At 33.2% G+C, this 13715-nt stretch overlaps 1 protein-coding gene and 1 non-coding gene across 3 annotated transcripts in view; both read right to left on the bottom strand.

Annotated features, from left to right (window-relative positions):
• Positions 1-13715, bottom strand: part of Dennd1b (DENN domain containing 1B) — a 238633-nt gene that overhangs the window by 53232 nt on the left and 171686 nt on the right. For both annotated transcript variants that reach the window (XM_047520713.1, XM_047520714.1), the window contains one exon: positions 12790-12891. In XM_047520713.1, coding sequence (XP_047376669.1) covers positions 12790-12891 — 102 coding nt within the window. The remainder of the gene's footprint in view (positions 1-12789; positions 12892-13715) is intronic.
• Positions 334-406, bottom strand: Trnaa-agc (transfer RNA alanine (anticodon AGC)). Its single transcript has one exon. It is a non-coding gene; the product is annotated as a tRNA-Ala (tRNA).

Raw genomic sequence — 13715 nt, 5'->3', positions numbered from 1 at the left:
AGAGCGCAGTTGTTGGGTCATAGGAAATTTGCATGTTTGTCTTAAAACGGTAGAGTCAGAGTTTTTCTTAATAACTTGTATAAATTTATACAAGTTAAATAATTAAAATTTAGTTTCTTGCTCCATACCCTTACTTAAATTTGGGATATTCAGGTTTTTAAAATTTGGCCAGTCTGGTGAGTGAGAGGTGGTATTTTACTGTGTTTTTTATTTGATATTCTCTGATAGAAATTAAGGTTGAATATCTTGAGGTCAGAATTAGTCATTTAGGTTTCTTCACCTATATATATGTCTATTAAAATCTTTTACACAATTATTTTAGGTTTTTTTTTAATGAGGTGCTGGGGATCGAACCCAGAGCCTCATGCATGCTAGGCAAGCACTCTACCACTGAGTCACAATCCCAGCCCTCAAACAATGAGCCCTTTATATTTTTTATTTTAGGTTTTTTTTCTTTTACACAATTATATTGAATCATATGTTTTTATAGTGCCATGAGGGAGTTTGCTTTTATAGTGTAAAGGTTCTAAATGGGTGTTTTTAATCTATTACAAATATATATGATGACCAAGGTTTTGAATTCCAATAAATCCAAAGTATTAAGCCTTAAGAAGCATGTCTCCTTCAAAGCAATAAGAATGTCAGTTTAGTATCTTCCCCTCTAAATCTTTTTACCTTTCTGTGGGGCTAATTTGTATATACAAGAAGTTTAAGTGAAATACGCTGGCATCTTTCCCAAAAGTACCCTATTAGATACGTTTCAAACTTTTCAATGACATTTGTTGAAAAATATCTTTAATCATGCCTCTTTTCTATATTTTATCATAAATAGCTATTAAAATCTATAAAAATTTTTGGCATCTTTTGAGATAAAATAATGATTTTTCTCCTATAATCAGTTAACATAGCAAATTAGATTCATGTAATTTGTAAATTTATGTGCATTTGTCATTTAATTTCTGGGACAGATGCAATTTAGTCATGAAATAGTATCCATTTTAGGAATCACTAGAATGGGTTGAAAATAAGCTTTGTTATAAAAATTAATTCATATTAAACTATGCAAATTGGTGGGTTTCACTGTGATAGTTCCATACATGAACACATCCTATCTTAACTGCATCTACCATCCCTATGACCATTTTTTACCCTCCTTTCTTCCCACCTTCTCTTGGACTCCCCGCTTCCTCTTCCCTAACAGTTCCTCTTCTACTTATAGGTCTTTTCTTTGTTTGTTTCCATATATGAAAAAATACAACACTAGTCTTTCTGTATCTGGTTTATTTTGATTAACATGTTAACCTCCTGTTTCATTTTCCTGCAAATGACATGATTCAGTTTTCTTCATGGCTAAATAATATTCCAATATGTATGTGTGTATAGTGTGTATGCATATATGTGTATAAATATATATATATAATGTATGTGTACACATATTTTTAAATTCCATTCATCTGCTGACAGGCACCTAAGCAGAATCCATAACTTGATTTTTGTGAATAGTTTCACAATTAAGATAGGTATGCAGAGGTATGCAGGTGTCTCCTTCATATGTTGTATTCATTTATTTCAGGTGTACATTCAGGGGTGTATGGATGGATCATATAGTATTTCTCTTTTTAGTTTTTTGAGAATCCTCTATGTGTTTTCCATAGTGGCTATACTAGTCTACATTCCCAATAACAGTATATTAGTAAGGGTTCCTTTTTCCTCCACATCTTGCCAGCATTTCTTACTTTTTATGCTCTTTTTTTCTCTTGATAATAGCCATTCTAACTGGGTTGAGGTGAAATTTCAAGGTACCTTTGATTTGCATTTCCCAGATGGCTAAAGACGTTGAACCTTTTTTTTGGGCGGGGGTACTGGGGAATCAAACCCAGGGTCTTGTGCTTGCAAGGCAAGCACTCTACCAACTGAGCTATCTCCCCAGCCCCTGAACCTTTTTTTTATATATATTTATTGGTCATTTGTAGTTCTGAGAAGTATCTGTTCAGTTCAGTTGTCCATTTTTTAATTGGATCATTTGTTCTTTGATGCTGAATTCCTTACACACTCTGGGTTCTAATCTTCTGTCAGGTGAACAGCTAGTCCCATTTTGTTCAGTTGTCTCTTCGCTCTGCTAATGGTTTAAAAGTTTCAAGCCTAGTTAAGGTCTTTGATCTACTTTGAGTTGACTTTTATACAGGATGAAAGAGATCAAGTTTCACTTGTCTACTGGTAGATAGCCAGTTTTCCCAGCACCTTGTGTTGAATAGGCTGTCTTTATTTTGGGCATACTTATTGAGAATAAATATCAATAAACAAATCAGATGATTGTACAGGTATGGGTTTATTTCTGGGTCCTCTATTCTATTCCACTGGTCTACATGTCAGTTTTTATGCTAATACCATGCTGTGTTTATTATTATATCTCTGCAGTATATTTTGAAATTAGGTACTGTGATGCCTCTAGCATTCTCCTTTTTCTCAGGATTGTTTTAACTATTCATGGTCATTTGTGGTTCAAAATAAATTTTAAGATTTTTTCTAGTTCTGTGAAAAATGACACTGGCATTTTGAGGGGATTTCCTTGATTCTGTAGGTTACATTTAGCAGGATGACCATTTTAACAATGTTAGTTATCCCAATCCACAAACATGGGAGGTCTTTCCATCTTCTAGAATTTTCTTTTTCTTTCTTCAGTATTATATAATCTTCATTGTAGACATCTTTACATTCTTGGTTATTTGTAGACTTTTTATAAGGTATTTGTGAATGGGAATGTTTTCCTGATTTCATTTTCAGTGAATTTATTGGTGTATTTTAATAATCCATTAATTTTTGCATGTGGCATATCCTGCTCTTTTGCTGAATTTGTTTACTGGTCTTTTGGTGGAGTTTCTAGGGTCTTCAAAGTATACAACCATATCATTTGCAAACAGGGATAATGTGACTTCTTTTTTTCTGGTTTGTATCCCATTTCTTTCCTTCTCTTGCCTGATAGCTATGGCTAAAACTGCATTGAATTGGAGGGATGAGAATGAACACCTTTGTCTCATTCATGAATTTAGAGGAAATACTTTCAGTTTTTCCCCATTCAGTATGATGCTGGCCATAGGCATGTCATATACAGACTTTATAATGTGCAGGTATGTTACATAGAGACTTTATAATGTGCAGGTATGATCCTTCTACACCTAGTTTCTTCAGATTTTTATCATGAAGGATACTGAATTTTAATCAAAGGCTTTTCATGTATCTACTGAGATAATCATGTAATTGTTTTTTATTCTTTTTATGTGCTATATTACATTTATCGATTTGCATATTTTGAACCATCTCCTGCATCTGTGGTATGAAACCAACCTGATCATGGTATACAATATTTTTAATGTGTTGTCAAATTTGATTTGCAAGTATTTTATTGAGAAGTTTTGCATCTATTTTCATCAAATATACTGGTCAATAATTTTCTTTGTTGTATCTGTCAGGTTTTGACAGCAGTGAAATACTGATTTTGTAGAATGTGTTTGAAAGGGTTCCTTCTCTTTCTACATTATGGAATAATTTGAGGAACACTGGCATTAGTTCTTCTTTAAATGTCTGGTAAACTTTGGCAGTGAATCTGTCTGGTTCTGGGCTTTTCTTTGTTAGGAGACTTTAATCTCGTTGTTTATCAATGATCTATTTAGGTTTTGATATCCTCTTGGTTCAATTTTTGTAGGCCATATATGTCTAGATATTTATCCATTTCTTTTAGATTTTCAATTTTATTGGAGTATAAATTTTCAAAACAGTCTCTAATGATCATCTATAGTTCAGTAGTATCTGTTATACTATTCCCCTTTTCAGCTCTATTTGTACTTACATGGGTCTCTCTCTCTCTCACTCTCTCTCTCTCTCTCTCTCTCTCTAGATTAGTTTGGCTAAGGGTCTGTCAAACTTGTTTATCTTTTCAAAGAACTAATTCAGTTTCACAGATCCTTTGCATTGTTCTTTTAGTCTCTATATTATTTAGCTCAACTCTGATATTTATTGTTTCTTTCCTTTTTGGGTTTGCTCCATTCTTGTTTTTCAGGACCCTGAGATATATGATCAAATTATTTATTACAGATCTATCTTTTTGTTGTTGTTGTTGTTGTTGTTGTTGTTTATTTATTTTTAACGTTTACATAGGGTAATGATGTTTATTTTTTTCCCTTCCCCCCCACCCCTCCCACCCCTCTTTTCCCTCTATACAGTCCTTCTTCCCTTCATTCTTACCGCTCTCCTTAGCCTAACTCTAAACCTAACCCTAAACCTAATGCTAACCTCTCCCAACCCCCATTATATGTCCTCATCCGCTTATCAGCGAGATCATTCGTCCTTTAGTTTTTTGAGATTGGCTTATCTCACTTAGCATGATATTCTCCAATTTCGTCCATTTGCCTACAAATGCCATAATTTTATCATTCTTCATTGCGGAGTAATATTCCATTGTATAAATATGCCACAGTTTCTTTATCCATTCATCAACTGAAGGGCATCTAGGTTGGTTCCACAATCTGGCTATGGTGAATTGAGCAGCAATGAACATTGATGTGGCTGTATCTCTGTAGTATGCTGATTTTAAGTCCTTTGGGTATAGGCCAAGGAGTGGGGTAGCTGGGTCAAATGGTGTTTCCATTCCAAGCTTTCTGAGGAATCTCCACACTGCTTTCCAGAGTGGCTGCATTAATTTGCAACCCCACCAGCAATGTATGAGTGTTCCTTTTTCACCACATCCTCGCCAACACCTATTGTTGCTTGTGTTCTTGATAATCGCCATTCTAATTGGGGTGAGATGAAATCTTAGGGTAGTTTTGATTTGCATTTCCCTTTTTACTAGGGATGTTGAACATTTTTTCATATATATGTTGATTACTTGTACATCTTCTTCTGTGAAGTGTCTGTTCATTTCCTTAGTCCATTTGTTGATTGGATTATTTGTATTCTTCGTGTAGAGTTTTTTGAGTTCTTTATAGATTCTGGAAATTAGCGCTCTATCTGAGGTATGGTTGGCAAAAATATTCTCCCACTCTGTAGGCTCTCTCTTCACATTTCTGATAGTTTCCTTTGCTGAGAGAAAGCTTTTTAGTTTGAATCTATCCCAGTTGTTGTTTCTTGCTTTTATTTCTTGTGCTATGGGAGTTCTGTTAAGGAAGTCTGATCCTAAGCCAACAAGTTGAAGATTTGGACCTACTTTTTCTTCTATAAGATGCAGGGTCTCTGGTCTGATTCCAAGGTCCTTGATCCATTTTGAGTTGAGTTTTGTGTAGGGTGAGAGATAGGGGTTTAATTTCATTCTATTGCATATGGTTTTCCAGTTTTCCCAGCACCATTTGTTGAAGAGGCTATCTTTTCTCCATTGCATATTTTTGGAACCTTTGTCTAGTATGAGAAAATTGTATTTATTTGGGTTTGTGTCCATGTCCTCTATTCTGTACCACTGATCTACCTGTCTATTTTGGTACCAATACCATGCCGTTTTTGTTACTATTGCTTTGTAATAGAGTTGAAAATCTGGTATTGCGATACCCACTGCTTCACTCTTTCTACTGAGGATTGCTTCAGCTATTCTGGGTTTTTTATTCTTCCAGATGAATTTCATAATTGTTTGCTCTATTAGGTACATCATTGGGATTTTAATTGGAATTGCATTGAATCTGTATAGCACTTTAGGTAGTATGACCATTTTGACAATATTAATTCTGCCTATCCAAGAACATGGGAGATCTTTCCATCTTCTAAGGTTTTCTTTAATTTCTTTCTTTAGTGTTCTGTAATTCTCATTGTAGAGGTCTTTCACCTCTTTTGTGAGATTGATTCCCAAGTATTTTATTTTTTTCGATGCTATTGTGAATGGGGTAGTTTTCCTAATTTCTCTTTCTGAAGATTCATCACTTATGTATAAAAATGCATTGGATTTATGAGCATTGATCTTGTAACCTGCTACTTTACTGAATTCACTTATGAGTTCTAAAAGTTTTCTGGTGGAATTTCCAGGTTCCTCTAAATATATAATCATGTCATCAGCGAACAGGGATAGTTTGAGTTCTTCTTTTCCTATTCGTATCCCTTTAATTTCTTTGGTTTGTCTGATTGCTCTGGCTAGAGTCTCAAGGACGATGTTGAATAGAAGCGGTGAAGAGGGCATCCCTGCCTTGTTCCAGTTTTTAGGGGGAACGCTTTCAGTTTTTCACCATTTAGAATGATATTAGCCATGGGCTTAACGTAGATTGCCTTTATAATGTTTAGGAATGTTCCCACTACCCCAATTTTTTCTAGTGTTTTGAGCATGAAGGCAACAGACACGAGTGAAATACAAAACATAATTAGAAGCTATTTCGAAAATCTATACTCCAACAAAAAAGAAAACCTCGAAGACATCAACAAATTTCTAGAGACATATGAATTACCTAAACTGAACGAGGAGGACATAAACAACTTAAATAAACCAATTTCAAGCAATGAAATAGAAGAGGTCATCAAAAGCCTACCAACAAAGAAAAGTCCAGGACCAGATGGGTTCTCAGCCGAGTTCTACAAAACCTTTAAAGAAGAGCTCATTCCAATACTCCTCAAACTATTCCATGAAATAGAAGAGGAGGGAACCCTCCCAAACTCGTTCTATGAAGCCAATATCACCCTGATACCTAAACCAGACAGAGACACATCGAGGAAAGAAAATTTCAGACCAATATCCTTAATGAATATCGATGCAAAAATTCTCAACAAAATTTTAGCAAATCGCATACAAATATCTATTAAAAAGATAGTGCACCACGATCAAGTGGGTTTTATCCCAGGGATGCAAGGTTGGTTCAACATTCGGAAATCAATAAATGTCATTCACCATATCAACAGACTTAAAGTTAAGAATCACATGATTATTTCAATAGATGCAGAAAAAGCATTCGATAAAATACAGCATCCCTTCATGCTCAAAACACTATCATTTTTTTAATGTAGGCACTCATAGCTATAAAATTCCCTCTTAGAACTTCTTTTGCTGTATCACACATATTCTGGTAGGTTGTGTTTCCATTTTCATTTGATTATATAAAAATTTTAATCCTCCCCTGGAATTTTTCAATGTTTAGTGTTTGTATTCCATATGTTAATATAGTTTCTGTAGTTCCTCTTGCTGTTGATTTTTAGTTTCATTCCATTATGATCTGATAAGATGCAACAAATTATTTCCTTTTTATTTGCTTATACTTTATCGCTTAAAAAATGGTCTATATTGGAAAAAGTTCCATGAGATGATGAAAAGAACATATATTCTGCAAATATTAGACAGAATATTCTATAGATGTCTGCTAAGTCCATCTGATCTATATGTAATTTAACTCTGATATTTCTCTGTTGATTTTTTGCCTGGATGATCTATTGGTGAGATGGGGGTATTAAAGTTGCCCACCATTATTGTATTGGGGCCTGTCTCTCCCTATGTTCAGTGTGTGTGTGTTTTATAAAACTAGGTGTTCTAGTATTTAGTGCATCTATCTTTACAGCATTATATCTTCTTGATGGACAGTTTGCTTTGTCAATATGGAGTGACTTTCTTTGTCTCTTCATATTTTGACTTGAAGTCTGTTTTATCAAATATAACTACTCCTGCTTGCTTAATTTCCATTTATTTGAAACTTTACTTTCTATCACTTCATTTCCAGTATCTGTATGTCTGCCAACAAGGTGAGTTTCTTGCATCCAGCAGATTGTTGGGTCTTGTTTTTTTAATTCAATCAGGCAGTCTGCCTCTTTTAATTGAAGAATTAAGACCTTTTATATTCAGGATAATTATTGAAAGGTAGGGACAAATTCCTGTCATTTGTTTCTTTTCTTCTGGTTCTTTGGAACAATTTCCTTTATTCATCATAGAGGTTTGATGATGTACGGAAGTAATAATATTTTATTCTTTCCTATCTTATTAGTTTTTCTACTCTTTTAAGGAGATGTACTCCTTCTCATGCACTCATGATTGTGTTTATCTTCCTTCCTCTTCTGAGTGTAGGATTCTTTTAAGGATTTTCTGAATATTCTGGTTTGGTAGTCATGAATTCCTTTAAGTTTATGCTAATCTTTGAAAAGACTTTATTTCTTCTTGTGAAGAATAACCATTACTGGATATAGTAATCTAGGATTGCAGTTATTTATTTCAGGGTTTGATATCTCTCTTTCCATGGCCTCCTGACCTTTAGAGTTTCTTTAGAGAAATCTGCTGTCATTCTGATGGATTTGCCTTTGTAAATATTTCTCTTTTGCAGCTTTCAATAGTCTTTCCCTTGTTCTATACTTTTGGAAGTTTAATATGATGTGGAGAGGTTCTCTGCTGGTCATGTGTATTTAGAGTTCTAAATAACTCTTATACTTGGATGATCTTGTCTTTCCCAAGATTAGATAAATTTCCTGCTATTATTTCACTAAACATCAAGGCTGTACTTTTGCTCCTTCTACACCCATGATTTCACACCTGGATTTTAATCAGACATAGTTCTTGTAGGTTTTTCTCATTCTTACTTTTTTCTTTTTTACTGTCTAAATGCAATAACTCATCACCCATGTCTTCAAGGCCTGATTTCTTTCTTCTTTTTGAGCTATCTTGGTGAGGTTTTTCATTTGATTTATTGAGTTCTTCATCCACAAAATTTCTTCTTGGTTCCTTTTAACAGCTCTGTCCTTTACTAAACTGCTCTTTCCTATCTTGTATTGTTTTCCTTAAACCATCCAGCTCTTTATTCTTTGAATTCATTCATCATTTTTAGCATCATTATTTGAATTCTTTGTCTGGAATTTCATCCTGCTTTGGAATAAGGTATCAGTGAGTTGCGAACTTTTGAAGGAGTCATGTTGCCTTGTTTTTTCATGTTTCTTTTATTTCTTATTGATATTTATACATCTTTTAGGATATATATCTCTTCCAATTACATGAGGTCATTCTTAGGAAATAGCTTCCTCTTTTCCCACGAATTCCTTAGTCTTTTTTTAAGGACTTCCTAGTGATTCAGACTGACCCACCAATCAGGTTATCAACAATAATCTTTGTTATTTACAATCAAATGGTTAGGGACTTTAATTATAGCTATAATACTCCTTCATAGCAAAACCTAAGTTAGTGTATGAGTAATGTGGGGACAGTGGCCAACCCACGTAGACATATCAATAAAACCAACATAAGGGGTAAACCAGGCTTTGTTGGGAAGTGTCTTCATGTCCACTGTGTAATTAAAAGGTGTTTAAGCTGGTAGAGCATTCTTTTTCTGAACACACTGTAGATATCAGGCCAGGATCATCTACATTTATTGTTGTTGATATGAAGTCAGTTTAGTCAGTACATTGCTCCTTTGAAGGTAATCTTTTTTTCTCCTATAATTTTTAAAAATGTCCATTTTTAATATTTTATAACAATATATTATGTCTTTTTCTTTGCTTGCTGGGGCTATGTTGGACTTCTTAAATTCATAAAATGGAGTATTTCACAGGTTCCAGCAAAGTCATTTCAGTTATTCTCTCCCTTCTGTTTTTAGTCCTTACCCATTAGAACTGATTATATGAATTTGGGATATTACTCTAGACTCTCCATGTCTATTACCTCACTATATTTTCTATCTCTTTGTCTCTTGGTACCATATTCTGGATAATTTCTATTTCAGATATATCTTCAACCCCTTAAATCTCTCCTTAGTAGAACAATTTCCTTTAATTTCAATTACTATATGCTTCCTTAACAGAAGTTTATTTGCTACATTCTTACAATTGGTTTTGCAATTTAAAGTTGTGTCTGAACATTATTAAAGCTTGGTTTTTAACTCCCAACATATTAAACATGGCTATGTAATATTCTATTTCTGATAATTCCAATATTTGAAGTCTGTGAGTCAGTTTCTGTATTTAATATATTCATGATTTGATTCCCTGTATGCTAAATGTTTTTTAATAGCAAAATTCTTTGGAATTTTAGTCTCCTTACAGATACTTAGGAAACGAGTGAAGGGAAAAAGTACCTTTAGTTTCTGTTCACTTTTACACTAAATCTTCCCAGATTTTGGAAGTAAGTTCTTCTATCATACTTCTTACCTAGGAAAAGTGAGCCATGAGCTTTGTCTCCTGTGACTCCTTATCAAATTTTTCAACTCCTGCATTTTAAATTGCTTTGGTAAGTAGGTTATTTCCCAAATTTACTCTGAAATAAAAATTCATTCTAATTCTTTCTTTAAAACTGTATGCTGTTCTTCTGGGTTCAAGTTCTATCAATCTGGAGGTATAAACATGCTAAAAGAAACACTGAGTGATTCTAGAACCACCAAGGATCATGAAATCATTGTTATAGATAGTAATCATTTGTACATAACAAATATTTTTTATATTCTTTCAACCATATCAGTAGTATCTTTGAGGATCCATTTGTGTTGATACATTTTCACCAGCTGACTTTTCTTTCAGAAGTTTGTAAAACTTGGTCAACAAAAATCTTTTAAATACTTTCAGGGTTATCTTCAAGAATCACTTTCTCAAGAGCCAAAAAATGATATCAATTTCTAGAAGATGGAGCATTTGTCCACACAAAACTATTCATGTTGTTCACAAAATGGGTTTTGCTTTCATTGGTCATTTTCATTTTACAAATTTAGGCTTTTTAAAAAAAATAACTGACACATTTAAAAAAAGATCCCACACAGATTTGGATTTTGTTATAGTAATTTCTTTAAAAATGAGGGCATTAAATCTTACTGAGCATCCTCATGGTGTCATCTACTACACTGAGTGCATATATTAGCTCCCATAAATATGATTACAACCCTATAGGTAGGTGGCAATATTTGTATTTTAAAGAAAAATAAACATGCAATTATGCACAAGTAGCTATTAAGTGAAAAAGATTTAACCCAACTCTATATGATTCATAAAAATGCTTTTTAAAAATGCAATAAAATTTATTATGCTTTATTAACTTCATTAGGTGGTAATAATCCTGTTACAGAATCTCTACTCAAAAGTAGCAAGTTAGATATTCTACCCACCCATTCAATCCATGACCCATATACAATCTGATCTTCACTACTCATTTATTTTGGAGGGGGATGTCAGGGATTGAATTCAGAGGCACTCAACCACTGAGCCACTTCCCCAGCCCTATTTTTCTATTTCTTATGTAGAGACAGGGTCTCACTGAGTTGCTTAGCACCTCGCTTTTGCTGAGGCCGGCTTTGAACTCTCCACCCTCCTGCCTCAGCCTCCTGAACTTCTTAGATTACAGGTGTATACCACTGCACCAGGCTTCATTACTCATTTTTCATAATAGCAGGTCATATCTCTTCTTATAGATAAAAGATACAAAATGGGCACTAGTGTTTAATTCAACAAGCACACGTTGGATGACTAACTGGGGAAAGTACTGTACTATATACTTTAGCACTAATAAAGCACTATCGTTTGATACTCCTTACAACCCTGGGAAGTAATTCAGTATATGCTTGGATACATCTAGGTATAGGGAGCTCCAAAGTATACAACTACATCTTTAGAAAATAACAAGACATCTCTGATCCTGAAATGCATGCTCCTGAAAGTTTATATATATATATATATATATATATATATTTTTTTTTATCATCCTGAAACTATATCCAAACCCTGAGTAAAATCTTTTTTAGTATTTCATGAATTTATTCTTTTTTAACTCTATAGGTAGCTGTGACTTAGCAGTCCAGAAATATTGTACAATAACTTTGCTATTAAAAAGTGACTAGTGAAAAATTGTTATATATATATATATATATATAAAACTATATATATATAAAACTCTAAGCCTTTCTCCTGGTGGAACTTACACATTAAAAGACAGTTACATTACCACCAAATATTTTCTAATCTCAGATTACTATTTAAAATTTCCTCAGAATATAGATAATACATTAATTTGTTGCCAAGCTTATTTCTTTACTGATTTATTTTGAAGAATACTTTAATCTATATGGTATTTTCCCCAAGAGTCCAAATAAATGTCTATTAGATTGTCAGCTTTTCCAAGGCATTACATATTTGTATCCTGTCCTTGAACATTATATGACATACTGTAGGTCTTCATCAACACTGAATTCACAAAGTCAACTTTACACTTAAAATTGTCATGTGAAATAAGAAAAGCAAATTTTAAGAACTTTAATTATGTAAACCAAAACTAGACCACACAACTTAAGAGATTTTCTATGATTGCACAATGAAATGAAAGAACTAGTATACCTAAAATTTCTAAATTTCTATGTCAAGCTATAACTGTCTTGAAATGGCAATTATATTTTCTGAACTGAAAATCAGGACATATAATATAATTATGATTTTTTCTAAATTTTAAATTCATAATTGTGAAAAGTCTTTTACAAAGCTTAAAAGGTTAGTTTAATATTCATTTTTTACATTATTTTATAAACTAGATAAAACTGGGACTATCCTAGTTTATTTACCATACCAATCTATCATTCCAAAATAACTCCTCCTCACAGGCCCTGCTTAAACTAGTCATGTTGTGCTTTCTTCTGTGGATGTATACCCTTCTTTAGTGAAACCTTGAGCTTAACAATTTTTCACTAGTCACTTTTTAATAGCAAAGTTATTGTACAATATTTCTGGACTGCTAAGTCACAGCTACCTATAGAGTTAAAAAAGAATAAATTCATGAAATACTAAAAAAGATTTTACTCAGGGTTTGGATATAGTTTCAGGATGATAAAAATGTGTAACAATGACAATGTTCTGTTACAGTCTAAAAACATATATGTCCACTCTTACCTGCTTAAAAAGCTGAAGGTTAACAGCAGTTTCCAAGAACTGTTTCATCACACTTGAGCGATGCTTTACAAAACTTTCCTCACAGAAAGTGACAGGCTCACCCTAGAGAGAAATAAAGATTTTTAGGGCATTAATATAAGGTCAGTCAGAGACCAGTCTCTTTTAGCAGGTACTTGGAGAATCATAGAGTATATGATACAGAATCAACAAACATATTCTTATACATAATAGCTAGATTTCAGGCTAGCAGAAATGTACTGGTATTGAAAATTCTCTAAAATACCTTGCTATTCCCTAAAAATTAAGATTTAACATTGTTAGATTGAATTATGAGTAAGTAGATAGCATGTGTATTTGAAAATGTCCAACAATTATATTTTCATCCTTATTAGAAAAATCTTAAAAATATTTAATAATATAAAATATATAATTATATAACTATTACATGATTTTTGCTGTTTACATTAGTTTTTATAAAATTAATGCTTTGAAATTAATGAAATGCTTACAATCATCTTCATGATTGCAAATAGAATTCTAACTGGAAACATTCTAGGATAAATTCCACTTGGCATCTAATTTTACTTATCCTATGTGCTAAGTAATCATATCTTTACCAGATGCTCCCTTTCCAAATGAACAAGGACTTAAATTTCAAGGCTTACAGTTCCACTTGTTTCACTTATTCTTATTTGACTGCAGAATATCTATCATCATTCAGTGGCTGAACCCTGCCACCCGCTATTACCCTCATCAACCTAAATGGCTCCCTTGCCCACTCAACACCAATAAATATATTGAACTTTGATCAAAACGAAAACAGGGAATGAGGACAAGGACTCAGTCATTATAATGAATCATTTAGTAATTCTTTCGTTGTAGTAAAAGGAAAAAGCAAACATGGTCACCTTCCAAAGAAACTTTAA

Source organism: Sciurus carolinensis, chromosome 12, assembly GCF_902686445.1.
Source record: "Sciurus carolinensis chromosome 12, mSciCar1.2, whole genome shotgun sequence".
Lineage (NCBI taxonomy): Eukaryota > Metazoa > Chordata > Mammalia > Rodentia > Sciuridae > Sciurus > Sciurus carolinensis.
The sequence above is the reverse complement of the archived record's forward strand: the minus strand, read 5'-3'. Positions and strand labels throughout refer to the sequence as shown.